Source organism: Puma concolor, chromosome C1 (genome assembly GCF_028749965.1).
Source record: "Puma concolor isolate L17-30 chromosome C1, mPumCon1.1.hap2, whole genome shotgun sequence".
NCBI lineage: Eukaryota > Metazoa > Chordata > Mammalia > Carnivora > Felidae > Puma > Puma concolor.
This window is the reverse complement of record NC_141674.1, coordinates 55,852,628-55,877,519: the sequence shown is the minus strand read 5'-3', so window position 1 is coordinate 55,877,519 and position 24,892 is coordinate 55,852,628. Positions and strand designations below refer to the sequence as shown.

At 38.0% G+C, this 24,892-nt stretch overlaps 1 protein-coding gene across 2 annotated transcripts in view; it reads right to left on the bottom strand.

Moving 5' to 3' along the window:
- Positions 1-13,581, bottom strand: part of IL12RB2 (interleukin 12 receptor subunit beta 2) — a 78,598-nt gene extending 65,017 nt beyond the window's left edge. The window contains exons 1-2 of one of the 2 annotated variants that reach the window (XM_086717247.1): positions 13,461-13,581; positions 1,555-1,666 (exon numbers count right to left, since the gene is read on the bottom strand). In XM_086717247.1, coding sequence (XP_086573373.1) covers positions 1,555-1,630 — 76 coding nt within the window. In that variant the 5' untranslated portion in view covers positions 1,631-1,666; positions 13,461-13,581. Of the gene's footprint in view, positions 1-1,554; positions 1,667-13,050; positions 13,401-13,460 lie in introns of those variants that run through there. The other variant, XM_086717246.1, reaches the window with a different exon arrangement.
- Between the last annotated feature and the right edge of the window lie 11,311 nt (positions 13,582-24,892).

Below are 24,892 nucleotides of genomic sequence, written 5' to 3'. Positions count from 1 at the left end.
CAGTTATACTATAACCAGAACCAAAAGTGCTGAGAAAATAGGGTTGGGAGAACATTCAGGAACATGGGACCAGGAAAAATCAACCTCTCTTATATGCAGATTATTCCTCAGGCTACTGAAAAGTACTTCCCAGAGTAAATCACACTTGTTTCCATTCTCATTTATGATTTATAAGGCTTACTTCAATACTCAGACCAAAAAGAAAAATAATGCTGTAAGGGGCTATTACAAACTACAAGGGATAGATTTAGGAATAACACTTTCTCTTGCTGTATTAATGGTATAAAGTTTGTATAATCTAGAACATTATTTTATAACAAAAGAAAATATTCAGTGGCTCTGTTATGTTTGTGGTTGGCATCAAGGATGAAAATTAGGTCTTACCATGCCATATTTTGGTATTCCTTCAAGATGCAAGACCCTGGGCTAGATGAACCATAACCCAATACAGCTAATGTGACACTACATGAAAAGAGTTTGTTTATTGACAGATACTACATTAAACTCATTAAAAGAGAGGTCATTCTTACTCTCCAGAAGCTTTTGTGTAAATAAATATGACAACTATTCAGAAATGAACAGTTTTTGGTGGTACTGCAGGTGAAAGAACATCAGAATTATAGATTTGCCCTGAATTTTCTTTTTTTTTTTTTTTTTTTTCTGCCCTGAATTTTCAAATGTGATAGAAAGCCTCTACTGAAAGTCTCTTCTTTTTTTTTTTTTTTTTTTTTTTTTTTTTTTTGCAATTGTAAGACTGCTTTAACTACCCTAAACAGGAATTGGTAGAAAAAGTTATTTTTTTTCAATGTGTATTTATTTTTGACAGAGAGAGAGAGAGAGAGAGAGACAGAGCATGAGTGGGTGAGGGGCAGAGAGCGAGGGAGACACAGAATCTGAAACAGGCTCCAGGCTCCGAGCTGTCAGCACAGAGCCCAATGCGGGGCTTGAACCCATGGACAGCGAGATCATGACCTGAGCCAAAGTCAGGCAGTCAACCGACTGAGCCACCCAGGTGCCCCAGAAGAAGTTATTTATATCAAATAAATGAAATACTAAAAATTCCCTATAAATGAAAAATTCTTTTTTATTTTTAGAACTGAAAAAGTCTCTCCCTCTTTCCTCACCCTATCCTACTTGCATATTTGTTCTCTGCATCTCTAATTTTCATTGATCTTAAGTAAAAAAGTAAGCTCCCAAAAAAGAAAAGGCAGGGAAAACGTCAGCCATTATTTTTTTTACCATAGTTGAATTTGCTCATAAACACCCTCTGTTAAAATGCACTACCGTTTTAGTAAAACATTCATTCATGAAGTCAGCTTTGTGGTTACCTAGTCACTTAATGAGAAATGATATGATTGGACTCATGTTAATCAGTATAAATTAAATAAAATGCATATTAGTTACAGATATGGAACCAGATATACCCACTTAAAATGATAGAAGATTGACTACAAAAGACCAACTACCAGAACAATTGCCACGAATATATATTTCATCTGTAACAAAATTTAACCCATAAATCCTTCTACTGATTCAATTATAAAAATATCTTACCTATATTTGCTTTAGCCAACAACAACACAATGATAAAAATAAGTGCCAGTGAACACCCTCCATTTGTTTGTGCCATGAACAGTCAACTCTGGAACACACCTCTGTAATTTTCCTTGTAAAAGAAGACAAATTCATTCATGTTAAATACATTCAGAAAATACCAGGACCAACACCATTCAGAAAGGCTTAAAATGCCCCTTTAATCTCTCTGTATCATTAAGATTTGTTTTTTTTTTCTTTTTAAATGAAGTATACCTTAAAACTTGTAAACTGAAAATCTTAACCACCTCTAACCCCATTCACTTATGCTTCTTGGAGTTGGCAAAGGGTGGGAGAAGAGGTATGGCCTGTGGAGTCCTTTAGAACTGGGTTTAAGAACTCTGAGACTGGGAGCAAGTTACTTAACCTTCCGAGCCTCAGGGGCACACAAAAATTGTTTTCTTCCAAACAGCGTTGCACCATCATAGTCAAACATAATGGTGTTAAATCCCAAGACTAATGAGAATTTCTGATCTATTCATGTGCTTCCAGAACAGAAGATTAAAAAGTGGCTTATAACCCTCTCCTAGAACTTAGTGAAAAATCGATCTCTTTGGTCATAAGAAAGGGAGTTGTTTGAGTCTTCTACAGAAGTTCAATTTTACTTGTTTGTTTGCTTGTTTATTTATTACTCATTTATTTTACTAAGTATTCCTATCTCGAATGGTTCAGAAAATGCAAGCTGGTGATTTCTGATTGTTTCCAAATTTAAACCTAAGGAATGGTTCTACTAATCATTAGGGAATTCTCTAAATTCTATTTTAAGGTGGGCCAAAAATCCATAACATATGCTGGAAAGTTCTGCGATGTTAGGCTATTGGGAACCAGCCAATGCAAATGTTCACGTCTTACTCCCATGCCTAGAGATGTGCCAGAACATACTAGACATTCTCAGAAAAATTCACTTATTCCTTTAACAGGCTACCTTTCATGTGCCAGGCACAATGTTAAGTGCTAGAGATATAACAGTACTGCTCTAGTGTTTTTTGTTTGTTTGTTTGTTTACTTTTGTTTTTTAGTTTTGAGAGAGAGAGAGAGAGAGAGAGAGAGCGAGCAGGTAAGCATATGCAAGTAAGTAGGAGAGAGGAGCAGAGCACCAGGGAGGGGGGTGGGGGGAGAGGAAGGGAGACAGAGAGAATCTTAGTCAGGAGCCCTACACAGGACTTGATCCCACAACTCTGGGATCCTGACCTGAACCTAAATCAAGAGTTGGACGCTCAACCAACATAGCCACCCAGGTGCCCCGGCTCTAGTGGGTTTATAGAAATGTGCCCACGTGCCCCTTTAACTTTTCTACCTCTAGCCTAGTCATCACTCATCTTTTCAATAGTCTTTGCTGGTTGCTCTTCCTTCTCCTCCTGACTTTCAACTCTTGGAGGACCTCAGCTCACTCAAGACATTATTTTCTATTTCTACTCCTGCCCCAGGAGATCTCATCTGGTCACCCAGCTCCACATCTGGTCACCCGGCTCTAGAAATCATTTGTATGCTAATGCCTCTCAGATGCACATCTTCATCTCAGACTCCAGTGTTCCAGTCTGTCTCTTTGCATCACCTCTTGATCTCTAATAGTACTCAATATTAACATGTTCAGTTGGTCTCCCTTCTCCAAATTGGTTCTTTCCCTAGCCCTTTTTATTTCAGTAAATAACATTCTTGCCCCCTAAGTTGCTCAAAAACCTAGAAGTGGACCTTGAGTCCACTCTCTTTCTCATTCCCTACAACCAAGTCATCACTAAGTCTCATTAATTTTACCTCCAAAATATATTACAGATCAATCCACTTCTCTCCGTTTCTACTGTCCTCACCCTAGTCCAAAAGCCAGTCATCTCTCCCCTAGATGACTATAGTAGCTCCTTAATGTGTCTTTCCAATCCATCCTTACCCCTTTCTAGGTCATTTTCACATACTGACTACCTTTTAGAAATATAGATAAGATTACATTACATGTTTCATACTACCACTATTCACAGCCCTTCAATATGTCTATCGTTGTTAGAATAAAATCCAAAATCCTCACCGCAGATGCTCTCTTGGGCAATGTATGGCCTCACTTCTCCTGTGTTGTCACCATCATTTGCCATACTTTTCTGCCTTGCTCACTCTGCTCCATTCATACTGGCTTTCAGACTGTGCCCCTAAATAAGGCATGTCTTTTGCTGCCCAGAGATTCTGCACTTTCCATTTCGTCTGCTAGAATCCTCTTCCTCTGTTTCTTAGTGGCTGGCTGACTTATATCCTTCAGATCTTAGATCATGTGTTACTTCCTCAGAGAGCCCCTCCCTGATCCCCTAGCCAAAGTGGTCTTGCCCAGCTACTTTCTACTCATCACCCTATTTATTGCTTCACGGTACAATCTGTAACTACTGTGTTTATTTACTTGACTACTTGTTTGTCATCTATTTTTGTGTGAGAATTTAAGCTACCATAAGAGCAGGAACACTGGCTCACTGCTCTATGCCAGCACCTAGCACTAGGAAAGAGTATTCAACAAACATTTATTAAAAGAAAGAAAAAGGGAGGAAGGGGAAAGAAATATGAGCTATTAAAAAACTCCTTATAAACATCCCTGTGGTAGGTAGAATAATGGCCCGCAAAAGATGTCCATGCCTTAATCCCTAGAACATGTGTATATATTACAATTCATGATAGAGGGACTTTGGAGATGTGATTACTGCTAAGGATCTGAGATGGGGAGAATATCCTGTGTTATTCAAATGAGCCCAATCTAATCAGGTGAGTCTTTAAAAGTAGATGAGAGAGGCGAAAATGTCAGTCAGGGAGCTATAATATGACAGGGACTGATATGAGAATCTACAGTGGCAGATTCAGGGGGGTGCCATGAGCCAAAGATTGTGGTGGCCTCTAGGATCTGAGGGTGGGTCTCAGTTTACAGAAAATATGAAATGTGTTTCTTATCGGTCTTGGTTTAAAATGTTTGAAAAACACTGATCTAAATTAAAAGCTGATAGTTTCCCTTTCTCTAAACATCCAGTCCAAGGTCACAGCCTACAATGGCCTCTGTGAGCTAATTTCTGTCTATATTACCAACCACATCCATCTCTACTCTCTAGCTGCTTAGTTTTCCTGCAACATCCTGTTGATGTTATTCTCTTACTTTTCCACTGTTCTTAGAATGGCTAAATCTTTTTTTTAATTAAAAAAATTTTTTTAAGTTTATTTAGTTTGAGGGAGAGAGAGCGTACACACAAGTGGCGGAGGGACGGAGAGAAGGAGAGACAGAATCCCAAGCCATCAGCGCAGAGCCCAATGCAAGGCTTGAACTCACAAACTGTGAGATCATGACCTGAGCCGAGATCGAGAGCCAGACGCTTAACCGATTGTACCACCCAGGTACCCCTAGAATGGCTAAGTCTTATGCATCCATTCCAACTCAGCTCAGACACCTTTTAGTCAGCCATTCAATCAACAAATATGTATCAAGCAGTTGCTGTGTGGCAGGGGCTAGGGATAGAGTGAAGAACAAGATAATGAGGGTTTCTGCTCTCATGGAACCAACGTTTTGGAATAAGGAGACAGAAAACAAATAAATAACAAATTCAGACAATGATAAAAGGAAACCACAAAAGAAGCTAAGGGGAGAGAAAGACTGGGGAGGAGAGAAGCTGGTCAATGCAAGAGGTGAAGTTGGAGCTGAGACTGGCACAAGCCAAGTGAAGACTCAGGATGAAGCCCAGAGGCAGAGGAAAAAGCTGGCTATGGGTGAGTCACAGAAAAAAAAGGGCAGGTTGGCAGGGGAAGTGACTGTGGGGAGAATGGTAGGACATGAAATGGAGAAGAAGCCAGGAACCACATCTACCATGGGTTTGTTTACCATGGAAGGGAGCCTGGATTTTACTCTCAAATCTATAGGAAACCACTGATGTTTAATTCAACGTTTTTAAAAAAAATTATTTTTTTTTCAACGTTTATTTATTTATTTTCGGACAGAGAGAGACAGAGCATGAACGGGGGAGGGGCAGAGAGAGAGGGAGACACAGAATCGGAAACAGGCTCCAGGCTCTGAGCCATCAGCCCAGAGCCTGATGCGGGGCTCGAACTCACGGACCGCGAGATCGTGACCTGGCTGAAGTCGGACGCTTAACTGACTGCGCCACCCAGGCGCCCCTAAAAAAAATTATTTAACTGAGTTTTAATTGGGGATAAGTCAAGGTGTTACAAGATATGAATTACATTAAACAAACACATGCAAAGGCAAAAAAACAAACAAAAAAGTTAGTCTTGGCCTCGTGTATGGGGACCAGAGTAAAGCCAGCAGACCAGTAGTGTCTATTCATGTAGTGTCTATTTTATTTCTATTTTAATGTAACTACAACTACATTAAATCTGATTCTGCCACATCATGGCTGACATCATTAATAGTAAGTTTTTCTTTATTACCACTACCTTAGTTACTTCATTAAAATGTGGAATATTCTAGCATAAAGAAAATTACAAACTGAATGAGAAGACAACTAGAAGATGATTGGATTATGAACAAACAGTTACATAGGGGATTAAATAAATTTCTGCTTCTTGACTATAAGGGGTATCTACAGGGTATCTTTCAATATGCTTTGCAATTTATGGAGCTATGACATTATCCAAATAAATAAAATAGTAATAGCAAAATATTTAATTAGTTATAAGAATGTTTTAAATGTATAAATATGAAATATGCATATATAAAACACATATTAAATATGTACATAAGAAATATATATGAAATATACATATATGAAATACACACACACACACACACACCCCTATATATGAAATAGGCAAATTAGAGGATAGAGTTGAGTTTATACAGTACATTGAATTTGCTCAAACACGTGTTTGCTCATTTTCTTTGAATACCCAGTAAAATAGTTTCTCCTCTTATAAGAAACTCAGAACCCCAAGACCTTCAAGTAAATGAGGTATCTTCTAATAAAATGAAACTTCCTATCAACTGTAAACATCTTTCAGACAGTCTGCCTGGAGAGTTGATATTAAAACTACAACTCTATCTTGAATCAGAAAATCAAAGAGAATGCTGCCTCACTGACTCGTCACTGACCCATCACTCAAGTTGTGACAGTTTCCACACAGTGAAAATACTATCTCAGTGAGGGGGACAAGGATGAGCCAGAAATACTACAACTGGCAGGAAGGCAGAAGCAAGGATAACTCCCCGGTGAGTATCTTCCTCTGTTGCTCCAGGAAGAAGCACAAAATACACATTACTGCAAAACTGTATTTTAGTAGGCTAGGAAAAACCCTTACCACAGGTGATAACTGCATGTAGGCAGGAGCACTTCCTACTTCCACATTACTTTACTTAACATGGTAGCACTATGTTAAGTTCAAGGGGGCAGTGTAGTATTGTGGAAAAGAAAAAAGCTAGTGAACCTTAGTTCCACTGTGCACTATTAACTGTAAGAGTGCCATTTCCTCATTCTTACAGTGCATACAGTAATAGGAACCTGGACAAAGTTACTGGGAAGATTAATATGATAGTGTCATGGACCTATGAGATTACCTAGAACAAAATAGGCACTCCACTGAGGCTAGCTCCCATTTTCCCTTCTGGGTCCTGCTTTTGCATCTCTCTCTCTCTCTCTCTCTCTCTCTCTCTCTCTCTCTCAAGCAGGGGAGGGGCAGAGAGAGGGAGAGAATCCCAAGCAGGCTCCCCACCGTCAGCACAGAGCTCAACATGGAGCTTGAACTCGTGAACTGTGAGATCATGACCTGAGCCCAAACCAAGAGTCGGAAGCTTACTGACTGAGCCACCCAGGCACCCCAATGGATGTCTTTTCTAAATCACTTATGACTTTTACTACACTGGAACTATACGTTTTGTAAAACTAGGTTTAAAAAAAATCATATGCTAGGCTATCTTTCTTTTTTTTTTAATGTTTATTTCTGAGAGAGAGAGAGAGAGAGAGAGAGAGAAGAGAAAGAGAGAGAGCAGGGGAGGTGCAGAGAGAGAGAGGGAGGCACAGAATCCAAAGCAGGCTCCAGGCTCTGAGCTGTCAGCACAGAGCCCCACATGGCTCTAACTCACAGACTTCAAGATGATGACCTGAGCGGAAGTCAATGCTTAATTGACTGAGTCACCTGGGTGCCCTGAGGCTATCTTTATTCTTAACCCTAGTATCAAATACTTGAATAAGTCAGAGGAGGAAGGCACTTCAAAGGTTAGCTAGTCACTGCCATGATCCTGCTGCTCTTACCCTCCAACAGCTGACATTTCAGTCTGGGACACTGCAGAACAACCAAATGATGTTCTAGATGTCTATCAAGGTTGACTCTCTTACAAATGCATACTATTAATTACCCAGTTGACTCAATGATGTGGAGTACAAAATCCTTCCCTTCTGCTGGCAAAGCTACTTATAGACATGTCTTAGTGGTGGCATCTCAGTACAAAGACAACACTTTGGAGGTTATCTATTTCACCTTCCCCATTTTACAGACAGATAAGTCAAGGTTTAGAGAAAAGAGGGGGACTTGCCAAATGTTATTAATAGCAGAATCGAGATCAGAACATAGATTTTCTGGTTTCTAATCTAACATTACTTCAAGCATGTGAGACTGCTTCTGATTAGTAGCAACAGTAGCAGCATAATAGTAAAAATAGTGCTAATGTTAATTCTACCGTCAAAACTAATGCCTAGTTTATTGATTTCTTACTATATTCCAGGCACAATGCACATTACATGCATTCTTTATCATACCCACTAGTAAAGCAGTTATAATGCCTTATGCTTTAATCTTCACAGCTTGAATCATTCTGATGCCCCCTTCCCTTCCTCAAAAGAGAATGAGACAAATACAAAAACAGTATAGAGACAATATGTAACCACCTCTAATGATCTATTCCACTAGGATGATGGAAAAGGAAAATCAAATCCACCAAGTAGCAAGCTTGCAACTTAGCCATTGGAGTCAACCTTCTTCTCCATGACTTTTCATGAGCTAAGTCATGAAAAAGAACAGTCTCCTGACTGAAGCATTATCTCCTTTTTCCTTCTGAGTCTGCCATTTGGTGAAAAAAATCTCACAAGCTCTAACATGGACAAATGCTGTGCTGTCTGACCCTGATCATCAAATCAGTCTCCTTATCATGTCATGTTAGGTGATGTGACTGGCAAGGAAAGTAACATCAACTTAAACCTCTCTGCTTTTTCTTCTTTCTACCCAATAGCCCCAACACACTTTACATCAACAAACTAGACAGACACTGTTTTCCTTTCTCGAGAGCAGCTGAGGCTCTCTAGAATTTCCTCCAGTCTCACTGGTAAGCATTTGTACTCCTAACTTTACCTATAATACGTAGGCACATTCTTTTCTTGCTTGAAAGCAGGAGACTTCTGAAGTGTTTCTGAAGTGTTGGTCCTTTTTTTTTTTTTTTTAATTCTGTTGGAGGGTTTTCTTCTTTCCCTCTTTATGACCTCTTCATCATTTTTCTTAACAAAAGTTCCTTTACACATTTTCCCCTTCTTTTATATTTTTCTGAAATGTTCTTCTGTTAATTCTATTTGCCTTTATTTTCATTTCAGATATATCACACTGGACATAATAGACAGACTCTTGAAATACTGCATATAAATAAATTTAAAGGGCATAAGGGAATCTTATCTCAACCCTGGAATCATTTGTACTGTGAACTGTCTTATAAATTGAACAAGCATTTCATTTTGTAGAGATTTCATTTTGTAGAGAACTACAAAAAAGAAATAAAAGAAACAAGACATGGATGGAGTCCTGAAGAAATAAGGTACTCTCAAGTCAATTGGTGTTATTTGCTTTGTTTCCTGTTTTCTTTCTTTGATTAGCTCCACAAGCCAACAATTTTCATACCACTTAAGTTTTTATTTTTTTTTTGAGTTTTTAAATTTATTTTGAGAGAGACGGAGATGGCATGAGCAGGGGAGGGGGAGAGAGAGAGAAGGAAAGAGAGGATCCCAAGCAGGCTCCGTGCTGCCAGTGAGGAGCCCGATATGGGGCTTGAACTCACAAACTATGAGGTTATGACCTGAGCCAAAACCAAGAATTGGTTGCATAACCGACTGAGCCACCCAGATGCCCTGCACTTGTTAAGTTTTAACAATCCAACATTCTTGGGGCAACTGGGTGGCTCAGTTGGTCAAGTGTCCGACTTTTGATCTCAGCTTAGGTCATGAACTCATGGTTCATGAGTTCGAGCCCTGCATCAGGCTCTGTGGTGACAGCATGGGCCTGCTTGGGGTTCTCTCTCTCCCCTCTCTCTCTGTCCCTACCCCATTTGTGCTCTCTCTCCCTCTCTCAAAATAAATAAATAAACTTAAAAAAAAAATCCAACCTTCTCTATTTTCACCCTCCATATCCTTCTAGAGCTATAAATAAAATAAGTCATTGTCTTTCAGGAAGGATGATGTACTGGGAAGAGCATGGTGCCTGGGGCTTGAGGCCTGGGTGCCTGGTTCCTCCATTTCTACCTGTGTCACCATCCCAAGTAACTTCACATTTCAAAGCCTCTTTTCCTTGTTTGAAAAATGGCAACTGACATTTATTGAGAAAATTAAATTTCTTTTACTAACTTTTTTTCCTTAGTTTATTGGAAGGGTTTCTCCTTGGTCTTCCTCAATCTTGAAGTCTCTATTTATGGACAGTGGCAGAGGGTGGGGGGTTCACCTTTGCATCTTGGGTATTATTATTTTTGGATTCTGGCAAGCTTTGCTTCACCTTGTAACCTCAACCATGGAGTCTTTTCATAAAGTGCTACGAGGCATCAAAAATATTAAAGCACATTACAATTACTTTGTTTAAAGAATTTTCTAGGAATTTCACAATTAAAGATAATTGGAGGCACACTGCCAGGGGGTGGGGTGAACTGAGACTAGTGATCATCATTCCACAATGTTCCTAAAGGTTTCTAACATAAATGAAAAATTCAGGTGAAGTCTCTACACAAACAACTCCATGTCTCAACATCTCTGCCTGATGTTTTACTCAATGTTTACCTTTTCCTGAGCATATCACTGTAAAAGAGATGTAAATTAAGATTCTAATCTTCATCATCTTTTACAGGCATTTACTTAGCAATTTATCACGATGCAGAGCATATATTTGAGTTGTTAATATTAGGTCATCTGCTATATAAACTATTGGTATCTCTATGCTACAGGTGGGAAATCCTCAAGTTGACCAAGTTAACACAGAAAAGCCAGAAGTGGGGCACCTGAGTGGCTCAGTCAGTTAAGCATTTGACTCTTGATTTCAGCTCAGGTCATGATTTCGCGGTTCGGGAGTTGGAGCCTTGCATCGGTCTCTGTGCTGACAGCTCAGAGCCTGCTTGGGATTCTCTCTCTCCCTCACTTTCTGCCCCACCCCCACTTTCTCTCTCTGTCTCAAAACAAACTTAAAAAAAAAAAGGAAAACCCAGAAGTAAATTCAAAATTAGATAAATTAGAACTGCCTTCCATACTTGAGTTTCCTCATTTGTAAAATGAGAATAAAAATAGCACCGACATCACAAGATTATTGTGGAGATTAAATGAGCAGCTCTTATTACAGTGCCTGGTATATATCAAGAGTTCCATAAATATTATCTGCTTTTATTATTATAAGAAAAAAGGATAATATCACCTACTTTTCAAGGATATTATCAGAATTGTTGGACAGGCTTGCTTTTTGACCTTTCTCTTTGCCTATTCATCTGACTCATCACTGAAAGATTAATTTGATTAAAGCTAGATCCCATACCTTCCTTGTAATAGGTGACTTTATGCCACCTATCACCCATGACATACTAAGTGTTCTCATAATTATTGTCTTCTCAAACAGTTTTCATTTCTTGAGGACAGGAACTGGGTCTTACATTTCTTTATATTTACTACAGTGACCAGCACAATGTCTTGAACATAATAGCTGTTCAATACATATTTATATTAAAAAAAATCATTGTTTCCATTAGCAAAGAGCACCACAAGATTCCAAGAACAAAAGGCACTGGACAAACCTTCTTTGGGATTGGGCTTTCTTTTTACATGGGTCTGCACAAATTTACATGTAGAAGTTGAGAGCAGTGCTGTGAGTGTAATTACAAAGATGACAGATAACTGGCCAGAGGACAAAGCAGGTATACTAATACAAAAATAAGTCCACACTTGAGAAATAATGTGCAAAATCTACTATACTGAGAGGATTCTTCTCCCATAAAAATCTTACATATGCTTTAGAATTTTTTTCACCCTGAAACTCATTCTAACACATGATTCAGAGCTTGCCAAAATTTGGAAACTGACCGTCCTATGTAATCATCATGACATTCAAGAAACAAGACACATCAACAAAGAATGTTGCAGACTCTTATACAGCGTTTCATGCCTAACAAAGTACTACTGGTAATGATTGAGGATTTTACTTTACAATGCGGAACAAGTGTCAGCTCTTAGCCACTAAGGTTATATGTTGGACAGAGAAACCGGGCACTGTACCATTTCCAGTTAATGGGCAATGAGAATATAATGTTTGTCCAAGTGGAAGTGGATATAATGTTATGAGCCAGCAAGCAGCACAAAGTTTGGAGCCAGGAACTTGTAACTCACCATCTCTGTGAAAGCAGGGAAGTTTCCGTATCTGTAAAGTGAGAACACTGATAGCCACTTCACCTACTTTTAAAAGAATTATAAAGGATCACAAAATACACTCAAAGGCCAGGTACATAGTAGAGGCTCAGCAAAGACTTTTATCTACAGAGGATATACACATAAGGGATTATAACAATTATCCAGAGGTGAGGGATAAAGATTAATTTTGTCCTGTTCTCTGGACATACCTGGGTAAAGTCTTTTGTATGTTTCTGGGTTATGAAGTTTAAGATGTCCATCTAATCATGCAGATACTTAATCTCTTATAATGTTTATACTTGTGCCCCCTAACCAGCTGAGAAGAGCCTTCCCAAAGACATTCCTCAAATGAGGAAATTGAGTCTGGCCGGTGGCTAGCCAGTGGGCTGGGCTTGCCCTTCCACGAGCAGCTAACGCGCCAGGTAGGGACTCCAGGTGTGTCTATGGGAAAGTGCTGCCGATGATGGGGCAGTACACCCACCACGCGAGACTTAAGACTGCAATGCCTTAGAAAAGGCCCATTTTCTAGCCCGAGTCACGCCAACACTGGACCCCGAGTCGTGCCTTCGGCCCTTTCCCCAGATGCCAGCCCTCCCTGCCCCACACACCCACCATTCTGCGTCCCGTGAGGCTCACTCAGCCTGAGCGCCCTCTCCCCTCCTTCTGGCCGAACCCCAACCTGGCACCCTCAAATGCACATCAGCACCCAGAGAGCGAGAACCTTGACGAGGAGAACTCTCAGCCGCACCCAATGCCCCGGGAGAGGCGAGACACGAAGCCCGGGCATTCAGACACCCAGCTAAGTCCGTGTCCCGGGGTCCCCGGCGCCCCCACCCCATTCGAGCCCCTGGTCACTCACCGCGCGTCGCCGGTATGAGGGCGGGGGCTGGGGCTGGCGAGGCCCCCGCGGCCCCGGCGCCGCTCGCGCTCGGGGCGCACGTGTGGCTCTAGCCCTGGGCGTCCCGGCGCCAGCGCGCGCCCTGCTGCCACCGCCCCCGCCACGTGCGGCTGGTCGACCCCGGGGTGGGGGGGCGCGCGCGCGGCGGTGGAGGAGGGCGGGGCACGCGGCTGCACGCCGCAGCTGCCGGACCCTCGGCCCCGCGGGCGCCTGCGGTTTCCTCGCCGCGCTCCACGCCAGCCAGGACCTGGTCCTGCCCCCCGCCCCTGTGGGCTCCCAGTGTCGCCCGGAGCAGGGGGATTATCGCTGGGCACCTGCCTTCCCGACACAAAATGCGGACGCAAAGCCTTCGCTTCTAAGGTTGAGCGAACCTTGACGGAGTTCGTGCGGTGAATTACGTGCGAGGTAGGACCAGCCCGACAAAACCATGCCCTCAGTTTGCACAGCCACAAGGAGTCACTTTGTTGACTCATGTTAGAGTGAGAACTTTCCTCAGAGATGTCCTTCCTCTGCGCGCTCTGCGCTGCCCGCCTCTCCGCACGCTCGCGCAGGCTCTCCACGGTGGGCAGTGCGATGACAGATAACTAGCACTCTTGGATGGCATGACACCGACCCTAAGTGGTCCCGTGTTCGATATGTTGTAAGTGGGGTTCTGAGGGAAGGGGGAAAACTGCACACAAATGCAGAGGGGATGACAGCAGGACCCTTAAATTATGACAGTATTTCACTGAATCTAGGAATTCATTGACGATACTACTTACCGTGTTTTAGGTACCAGTAAGAAATAAGAATTGTCACATAAGCTATGACACATGCTTTCTTGACACCTAATATCTTTTGATTAAATTTTTATTTATTGAAATATCCCTTTTAGATTTATTTAGAAATATATGTTTGTATTATCTAACACTCTTCTTCATTCACAAAAGGAAAAGGGAAATACAAGCAAAATCAATTGGTTAAGATATTCTTCAGGTACATTCACATTGGGTCCAACGCTCCCCATCACCTTTTTGTTTCACCCAGTATCATCCTCAGTGACAGAAGAGTTGTAATAAGGCAGCATTTCTTAACAGTGTCCCAGTGTTGTCTCTAGGGTATTCTTCCAGGCCACCAAAACCAACCTAAGTTAGCTGGGCATGCTCAGAACCAGCCCCCTCACCAAACTGGGCAGTAGGCATAAAACTCCCCATTATTGGAGACATTAAATATGAAAAATGAACATCTTAGAATCAACAACGTACCCTGGATTGTTTTTATGAGACGGTGACATATGGTGGTATTTACACACTTCAGCAATTTGTCTCCATAAATAATGGATAAAAACAAACATTTTAAATTGTAGAACCTTAACATTACTGTGTAATGAGATGGTGAATGGTTGTGGAAATCATTTGCAACAAAGTCAAAAGAGTTACCTTAAAACTGAGGGTTTTTTTTTTATCTTTTTCACCAAAAAAGGTAAATGTTCTAAATTTGCTGATATGTTCTGTAATGTTATGCATCTATCAGTAGCATGTTTCCAAATAGGTTTTTCGGAAAAAAAAAAAAAAAAATCACAGGCTTTTTTTTGTCCCTTCACGATAAAGATAATATTTTAACACTGAGTGAAAAAGTGCTATTAAGGGAACATTTGAAAACAAGTACAGTATTTCAAAATGTTGCCATAATTGTGTGGGGGTGGGGGTGGATTGGTAAAATTATGTTTGTCACCTACAAAAGAAGTACTTAAGAAGCCTTGGAAACAATTTGCTGTCTTGTTTCAATGTTTCAGTTGAGTAGTTCAGTAAATTTTAAACCATTTTTTTTAAAAAAAATAGGAAAATGCAGCTTCTGCTTAGTTTGAAAGGACAACTAATCAATATAGAGATCATAAAAATACGGTAACCAAATGTTAATAATGAGCTTGTACAATTCATGGATTAGCTTATTTTTTCAGTGGTTTTTTTTTTCATGAAAAGAAAGGCATTTATTTTGTTAATAAACTATTTCAAATTTTATTTTACTCTTTATTTCATTTTAAAGTTTAATTTATATTTTTGTGTACATCTTACTGAATATAGTAAATATATATTTGCAGTGCGTATTTATGTGTATACAAAATTTGTAAGTAAGTGAAAAAACAACTAAACATATATTGACAATGTGTTTTCTAATCTCCTTTTTCCTTGAGTGCACAATCTAAAATGTTCTGATCGCAGCATGTCACAAAATTGCTAAATCAGATATGAGATGGTGTTCCAAATTCACCTGAGCCGTCTTCTTTAGGAGCATGGATGAAGCTATTGGAGAAAGGACTTGAATCCGATTGTTAAGCAAACAAAACAAATTATGAGAATACAAATAAGATGCAGGCAACAATAGCCTTCCTTTTTCTCTTCTTTTTCCTAGATGCAAATAAACAAGATGACCATTCTTACATAAATATTATTAGAGAAGGTATCATCTAAGTCCATCTCTGTCATTCAATTAGGGTTAAACATTGAGGGAAGACTTGTGCTAATAGTTTTTCATAACAGCAGTTCTCTCATCCTTCATGCATCCTCCCTGCATTGTAAACTCCATGAATGCAAGGACCACATGTGTCTTGCTTCTTCATTTATCGCCAGCACCTGGCACAATGAGTGGCACATGAGAGGTACTCAACAAATGTTTATTGCGCTGAATTGACTTGTTCTGGAAAGACCTCACTCTCTTTAGTCAACAAAATTTATAGGCGTTCAATCTTCAAAATTTTCAAGTTAAAAAAAAAGTAGTTGGAAAATTATATGTAGTTTTTCTTGGCAAACCAGTGACTCTTCCATATGGAATCTGCCCCTCTATAGAGGCCTTTTGTTTTTCTGTTTTAACTTATTTATTTGATAGACTGTAGAGGTTTTTTTTATTTTCTTTCTTCCTTTCTTTTCCTCCTTCTTCTTTTAGTATCTTGGAGTTTCCCTAGTAGGTGCATGTCTGTTAGTAGCTGCCTGTCTAGTTAGAGGGAAAAAAGAATCTTGCTTCTGTGTTTCTGAGAATAAGCCCTAGATGGTGGAGAATGCCTAATGAAGCAAGAGCCTAACATAGAAACCAAAATATCAACCTATGACTGTTAATATGATTAAGTCTATGGGTGTGAAATGGCCTTCTGTAAGGCTGTAGCTAGATGAATGTACTTGCAAATCAAAAGCTCAATTAAGTGAATAACCACAGTGACAGCGACAAAGACTTTTCTAGGAAATACTAGTTCGGTTTCCATTTCTGGTACTTTTCCACTCATTTACGTGTCTATCTTGTTTCATTGTTGATACCAAAAGTCCTAAAAATATTTAACACACACTGTGCTATGACAACTGTGTGTCATTTGTCAGACTAAGTATTAAGACAGTGATTTAGTGCATCAGATAGATGCTGGCACCAGTTAAGCTTGGTAAGGAAGTTTTGACAATATATTTTAACCTTTTACTTTAATAAGATCAGAATCTAAGATTAATTATTCATCCTTGCTGTTTCAACTTCACAAAAATTTCATTTCTAAAAGTTTTCATTTGTTAATTTCATTCATCTGTCTGAAGTAGTACACTTAAAGGACACCGATATAACTCCTACCTATACTTGTAGTGTCATATGTTTTTTATTTTTAATGTCTATTCATTTTTGAGAGACAGAGAGAGAGAGAGAGAGAGAGAGAGAGAGAGAGAGATGGACTCTGAGTGGGGGAGGTGCAGAAAGAGTGGGAGATACAGAATCTGAAGCAGGCTTCAGACTCTGAGCTGTCAGCACAGAGCCCAATGTGGGACTCGAACTCATGAACCATGAGGTCATGACCTGAGCTGAAGTTGGACGCTTAACCGACTGAGCCACCCAGGTGCCCCTGTAATGTCATATGTTGAAAGGCTTATATAAAATACCATGGTATAAGATTCTTAGATTATTAGTAATCCCCAAAGATTCTTGAAATGCAGAGTTGTAACTTTTCCACAACTGACATTTAGCAAGCACAGATGTTGTTTACAGATGAATAAACCACATGGAAAATGCCATGTCTTGGATAAGAGCAGTGCAATTTCAAGAGGTTTCTAGGTTGCCCATAGGCCCTATTAAATGAAAGGAAAGGTTAAAGAGTACAGTGAGACAGGAGGCAAATTTAAAACACGGACAGCTACAGGGTCCCACACAATATAAATTTGATTCATAATCTGGCTCTGCTATTCTCAGCAGCTAAATCTAAGAGACATATGAGTTACAGGATTCACAGATTCCATAATATAATGGCTCATAACCATGTCATCAGGGGCAGAACTTTGGTGGCCCAAAAGAAAGTGTTTTGTAGATTCTTATAAAGAGAAGAATGGTTCACATAAAAGACAAATTTCTCACAAATATTTCTACATAAAACCACACACATGTTCCTTTAGTTAGTTATAGAATTCTTCAATAAAAGCCTAACGAAGAACACTCTGGAACATGGATGCTTGGTGAGCATTAGCAGTCTGTTCTGTATTTCATTATTTGAGGCTCCAAATATACCTTTGCTCCATGCTTCCCATATATAGAAGATAATCTCTGATTTCTCGAGCGAGACAGCCCAAATCTTGTCCTGTCACTGCATCCAGCTCAGAGCCAAGCCCTCTGGGTAGTGAGCAGCAGTGGCTACCTAGTGGGTTATAACTCCTCTGCCTGTAATCCCAAAACACGTGTTACCTGTACCCCACACCCCACCCACAATGTAAACTTGTGGAACGGGAACAGAGAATGCTCCCCTTTGGCAAGGAGAAACATGTGAGATGCCAGAAGACACCAGTCTGAAGCGCTGGTGTCTACTGGGTGATGTGTTAGAATTTTTGATTTTGGCCTATAGGCTCTCTGCTAAAATGGGGACAGAAAGAATCTCAATTAAGTGTCCTTTCCTGCAAGTCAAACACAACAGAGTAATATCAGATTTTCATAATTTGTCCTCTTCCCTCCAATCTCTTTCCCCAGTGATAGTTTTGTGAGAATCTTTCCACATTTTTCTTCCTGCTTTTACAGATGTGTAAAAACATGACAGACTTTTTCCCCCTCTATTTGGAAATTAAAATTGAGTCATGCTATTCATCCATCTATCCATCTATCTTTGGTTTGTTTTTCTTTACCATATGGCATAAACATTCCATAACACATCATTGATCTAATTATGTTTTCAATAGCTACAATTTTCCATACTGTGTATGTACTAAGATTTGGTTAATGATTCTCTTATTTACAGATCTTCAGGGTTTATTTTTTCACTTTCCCCCCAAACAAAAATATAAGATATTCACCAAAATAAGTGAATATATGCAAATATTTTTGCATATATACAGATATACAGAAATTTTATTTGTGTGTAATAGAATCTCACATGTGGTTTGTTGAATCAGAGTATGAGCTTTTCCACTTTAATGGATTATGCCAGGTTTTTATCCTAACTGTAGTAATTCACACCTACAGCATTCGACATTATCAGTAACAGTGAATGCTGTCTATATTCTGTAATGTTTATCAATCAATAGATGAGAAATGGAATCTCATTTTAAGCTGTACATACTTCACTACAAACATCTTTTCATATGTCTGATAGTTTTTACAAATATGTATAATTAATTTATCTCAGTGTATCTTCAAATGGCATATGATGTAAGAAATGTACAATATACTTCTGTCTTCACATCTTCTGTGCTCTTTCACTGTCCATTTTACTTTCAGATATAATATAAACCCACAATACATTGTTACTACTTCTGTTTTAACTATTTATCTTTTTAAAAGAAATTTAAAAATAGAAAACAAAAGTTTTCTACATTTTCCCACATAGCTGTGTTTACCAGAACCCTTCATTCCTTTGTATAGATCAAAGTTTCCACAAGGTATCTTTTCATTTTTGTCTAAAGAAATTCCTTTAACATTTCCTGTAGTACAGATATGTTAGTGACAAATTTTCTCAGCTTTTGTTTGTCTAAAAATGTTTTTATTTCACCTTCATTTATGAAGAAATTTTTTTACTGTGTATGAAATGACAGCTTTCTTTTCCCTACACATTAAAGATATTATTCCACAGTCTTCTGGCTTGCATTGTTTCTGATGAGAAGTCAGTGGAACGCTCACCTTATTCTCTTGTATGTAATGTCTTTCTTTCTCTCAACACCTTCAAAATCTTATCACTGATTTTCAGTATTATATTTTGATGTGCTGTCATGTGGTTTCCTTGGTATTTATTCTGCTTACTGTTTGTTAAATTTGTCAGATCCGTGGTGTTTTTCTTTTCTTTCTTTTTCTTTCTTTCTTTCTTTCTTTCTTTCTTTCTTTCTTTCTTTCTTTCTTTTTTAGTTTTTGCTGACTTTGGAAAACTTTTCAGGTATTATTTCTTCAAATGTTTCTAATGTCCCCACTTGTAGATTCCAATTACACAATTTTAGAGTGCTTTATATTGTTCACTGAGGCTCTGCTCCTTCCCCCCCACCCCTAGCTTTTTTCCTCTCTTTGCTTTAGTTTGGATAGTTTCTATTGCTGTGTCTTCAAGTTTATTGTTCTTAAAAAAATATTTTTTTTTTTGAGAGAGAGAGAGAGAGCATGAGCAGGGAGAGGGGCAGAGAGAGAGGAGAGAGAGAATCCCAAGTAGGCTCTGTGCTGACACAGGGCTTGCTCTCACAAACCGTGAGATTATGACCTGAGCTGAAATCAAGAGTCAGATGCTTAACTGACTAAGCCATCCAGGTTCCCCAAGTTTATTTATTGCTCTTGTATCTTCAGTGCCAAATCTGTTAAATGCATTCAGTTAGTTTCATACAAGATGTTAAAATATTTATCAGTTCTACAAGTTCCATTTGGTTATTTTTTATGTTTCCAAATCGCTTATCAGTTTTTCCTTTAAATCCTTGATTACATTTATAATAGTAGTAAAGTCTTTGTCTTCTATTTCTATTATCTCTGCTATTTCTAGGTTTATCTCTATTGTCCAATTTTTCTCCTTATGAGTCACATTAAGTGTGACTCTTTGCCCATTTAGTGGGCTTATTTGCCCATTTAGTAATTTCTTTTACTGAACCCTAGAAATGGTAAATGTTATGTGACCTACAAAGGCTAAAATATTTTCTATCTAGTCCTTTACAGAAAATGTTTGCTGACTCTGCCCTAGATGCATAGAATTGTGTTGAGTATAATTGTTAGTATATGGAATACACAGCATACAATTGTCTTTTAAAGTCCTGTCCCTTCCCTTTTTTTATAATTAATACATCACTATAACTTTTTATTTTTATTGGTTGAGAGTCAAGAATACAAAAGTGTGGAAAACAATATGAACAATCTATCTTCCCCCAGCTCTATCACAAACTCAACAATTGTCAACATTTGGCTTAGGGAGATTTAGATTCTCTCATAATCTCCATCAGTTCTTCTACACCATACTTTGAGAGTGACACTTTCTATTTTTTCAATTTATGCAAAGTTTTAAGCAAACACAACTTTGACCTGGGTCTACTGTTAAACAATTTCTAACCTCTACACCCACTTTCTATTCATTGTATTAACAAACATACACCTTGATTTGTGTGAGTGTATTTGGGACTATAGGATGTGCATTCATTGTTCCTTTATTTGAATTATTATGCATCTTGGAGTTTTTTCCACGTTAGAGTGTATAAGTCTACCTCATGCTTTTCTTAAACAACTTCATCACATATATAGTACAAATAGGCCACAATTCATGAACTATTTCCATTTTTAATGGATATTTTATTTGTAGTTTTCTATTATTCCACATGATATTGCAAGAAACATTGTTTACATAGTTTATATATGTATTTAAGAACATGTGTGACTATTTCATGGGATACACTTTTGTAAATACACTTTCAGCATAAAGGAAAGTGCATTTTTGTAATTTTTTATTGAGATATAATTGACACATTACATATTAGTTTTGGATGTGCAAGATAATGCTTAAATATATGTAAATATTGCAAAATGATCCCAATAAGTCTAGTTAATATCTATCACTACATATAGTTACAAATTTGTTTCTCTTGTGATGAGAAATTTTAAGATTTACTAACTAAGCAACTTACAAATATACAATAAGTATTATTAACTATAGTCACTATGCTGTATATTATATCCCCAGCATGTATTTATTTTATAACTGGAAGTTTGTACCTTAGACCCCCCTTCACCCATTTCCCCACCACCTGCTCCCTGCCCCTGGCAACCATTAATCTGTTCTCTGTATCTATGAGTTCAGCGTTGGTTTGTTTTTTAGATTTCATGTGTATGTGAGATCATATAATATGTCTTTCTGTCTGACTTATTTCACTTAGCATAATGCCCTCAAGGTCCATTCATGTTGTTGCAAGTGACTTAATAATTTCCTGGGATGTGTGTGTGTACCCAAACTTCTTTATCCATTTATCCATCAATAGACATTTAGGATGCTTCCATATCTTGGCCATTGTAAATAATGCTGCAGTGAACATGGGGTGCAGATATCTTTTTGAGTTAGTGTCTTTGTTTCCTTCAGATAAATACTCAGAAATAAAACTACTGGATCATATGTTAGTTCTACTTTTAATTTTTTGAAGAAATCCATACTATTTTCCATAGTATGGGAATTTATATCCCTACCAATAATGTGCATGAGTTCCCTTTTCTCCAGTCCTCACCAACACTTGTTATTTCTTTTTTTTTTTTACAATAGCCATTATAACATATGTGAAGTGATATCTCACCATGGTTTTGATTTGAATGTCCTTGATAATTAGTGATGTTGAATACATTTTCATGTGCCTGTTGGACATCTCTGTTTTCTTTGGAAAAATGTCTATTCAGCAACTCTGCCAATTTTTTTTTTTTATCAGACTTTGGGTTTTGTTGTTGTTGATGTTGTGTTTTGTTTGTTTGTTTTTTGCTACTGAGTTGTATAAGTTCTTTATATGTTTTGGATATTAACCCCTTTTAAGATATGTGACTTGCAAATATTTTCTCCTATTCAGTAGGTTGCCTTTTCATTATTTTGATGGTTTCCTTTGCTGTGCAGGAACTTTTTAGTTTGATATGGTCCCACTTATTTATTTTTGCTTTTATTGCCTTTGTTTTGGGTATCAAATACAAAAAATCATCGCCAAGATCAATATAAAGAAATTACTGCCTATGTTTTCTTCAAGGAATTTTATGGTCTCGGGTCTTATATTTGTCTTTAATCCATTTTGAGTTAATTTTTGTGTATGGTATAAGATAGTGGTCTTGTTTTATTCTTTTGGATGTGGCTGTCCATTTATGTTTGATTACTATAACTTTGTAATATAGTTTGAAATCAGGAAGTGTGATATCTCCAGCTTTGTTCTTCTTTCTCAAGATTGCTTTGCTATTTGGAGTCTTTTGTGATTCCATATAAATTAAAAATTTTTAAGATTATTTGTTCTATTTCTATGAAAAATGCCATTGGAACTTTGATAGAGATTGCATTGAATCCGTAGATTACTTTGGTTAGGATGGACATTTTAATAATATTAATTCTTCCAATCCATGTGCACAGAATATCTTTCCACTTATTTGTGTCTTTTTGAATTTTTTTCACCAATGTTATAATTTTCAATGTATAGGTCTTGGTTAAATTTATTCCTAGGTATTTTATTCTTTTAGATGCAGTTGTAAATGGGACTGTTTTCTTTCTGATAGTGTATAGAGACCTAACTGAATTTTGTGCATTGATTTTGTATCTTGCAAATTTACTAAATTAATTAATTAGTTCTAACAGCTTTGTGGTGGAGACTTTAGGGTGTTATATATAATATTAGGTCATCTGCAAGTAGAGACAATTTTACTTCTTCCTTTCCAATTTGGATGTCTTTTGTGTCTTTTTCTTGTGTAATTGCTCTGGCTAGGACTTCTAGTACTATGTTGAATAAAAGTGGTGATAGTGGGAATTCTTGTGTTTTTTATCTTAAAAGATAGCTTCCAGCTTTACACCATTGAGTATGATGTTAGCTGTGGGCTTGTCATTTATGACCTTTATTTTGCTGAGGTTTGCTCCTTTTATACCCACTTTGTTGAGAGTTGTTTTTTTTTTAATCATGAATGGGTCTTGAATTTTGTCAAATGTTTTTCCTGAATCTATTAAGATATGATCATATGATTTTTATCCTTCATATCCTTTTGTTAATGTGGTGTATCATATTTATTGATTTGTAGATGTTGAACCCTCCATGTATCCCTGAAATAAATCTAACTTGATTATGCCTGCAATCCTTTTAATGTATTGTTGAATTTGGTTTCCTAATATTTTGAGAAGTTTTTACATCTATATTCATCAGGGATATTGGCCTATAATTTTCTTTTAGTAGCCTTGTCCCATTTTGGTATCAGGGTAAGGCTAGCCTCATAAAATGAATTTGACTGTGTTCCTTCCTCTTCTATTTTTCAGAAGAATTTGAAGATTGGCATTCTTTAAGTATTTGTTACAATTCACCAGTGAAGCCATCTGGTCCTGGACTTTTCTTTATTGGGAGGGTTTTGATTACTGATTCAATCTCCTTACTAGTAATTAGTCATTCAGATTTTCTATTTGTTCATGATTGAGTGTTGGTAGGTTGTATGTTTCTAAGGAATTTATCCATTTCTTTTAAGTTGTCTAATTTTTGGCATATAATTATTCATAGTAGTCTCTTATGATCCTTTGTATTTCTTTGTTATCAGTTATAACATCTACCCTTTTATTTCTGATTTTAGGCTCTTTCTTTTTTTGGTGAGACTAGTCAATATGCCCTGTTAACTTCTGTTTTGTCTCCCCCCTCACCGTGCCCCCTGCACCTGTCCTCCATGTCCTATTCTATTTTCCTTCCCATTCCATTGATGCTCTCATTTACATGTCTTTCCAATCCATATTCCTTGTGTTTATTTATATACATACGAATCTGTGTTAAGTATCTAATATTTCCGTGTTTTAAAATGTTATTTTATAAATTTGTACTGTTTTAAATTTTCTCCTAAAACATCTTTAAAGAGAATTTTAATTCTCTTTAAACATGTTTTAAAGAGGCATGTCTGTGTGGCTCAGTAGCTAAGCATCCAACTCTTGCTATCTGCTTAGTCATGATCTGATGGTTTGTGAGTTTGAGGCCTGCATCGGGCTCCATGTTGACAGTGTGGAGCCTGCTTGGGATTCTCTCTCTGCCCCTCCCTGCTTGCTCTCTCTCTCTCTCTCTCAAAATAAATAAACCTAAATTTTTTTTTAATAAAAAATAAACAAACATGTTTTAAAGAGAAATAAAATTATGATCAATCCATATTGTTACAAGTAGCTTTGGTTCATTGTTTCAGCTTGCTGCATGGTATTCCATCAAACGTATAACCCACATTTCCACATCCGTACTTGTATTGATGGTCTTCTAGGTTGCCTCCAACTCCTTGCTACCAAAAATAATAACACCCTGATGAATGAACATCCTTGTATATTTTTCTTGTGCATGTATGTGGATGTTTCTGTGTGTACCCAGAAATAGAAGTGTTAGGTCATAGTGATGTACACACTTCAACAGCACTTAGTACAAGATTGCTCTCCAAAATTGGCTGTACCAGTTGCCACTCATATGAGGGACACTTGAGGATATCTGTTTCTCCTCATTCTTTTCAGGATTTATATTATTCAATTGTATTGCTTTCCTGTTGCTTTGCAACAAATTACTACAAACTTGGTGACTTAAACAACACACATTTTTATAGCTCTGGAGATTAAAAGTCCAAAATGGGTTTTATTGAGCTAAAACCAATATGTTGACAGGGCTGCGTTCTTTTCTGGAGACTCCAAGGGAGA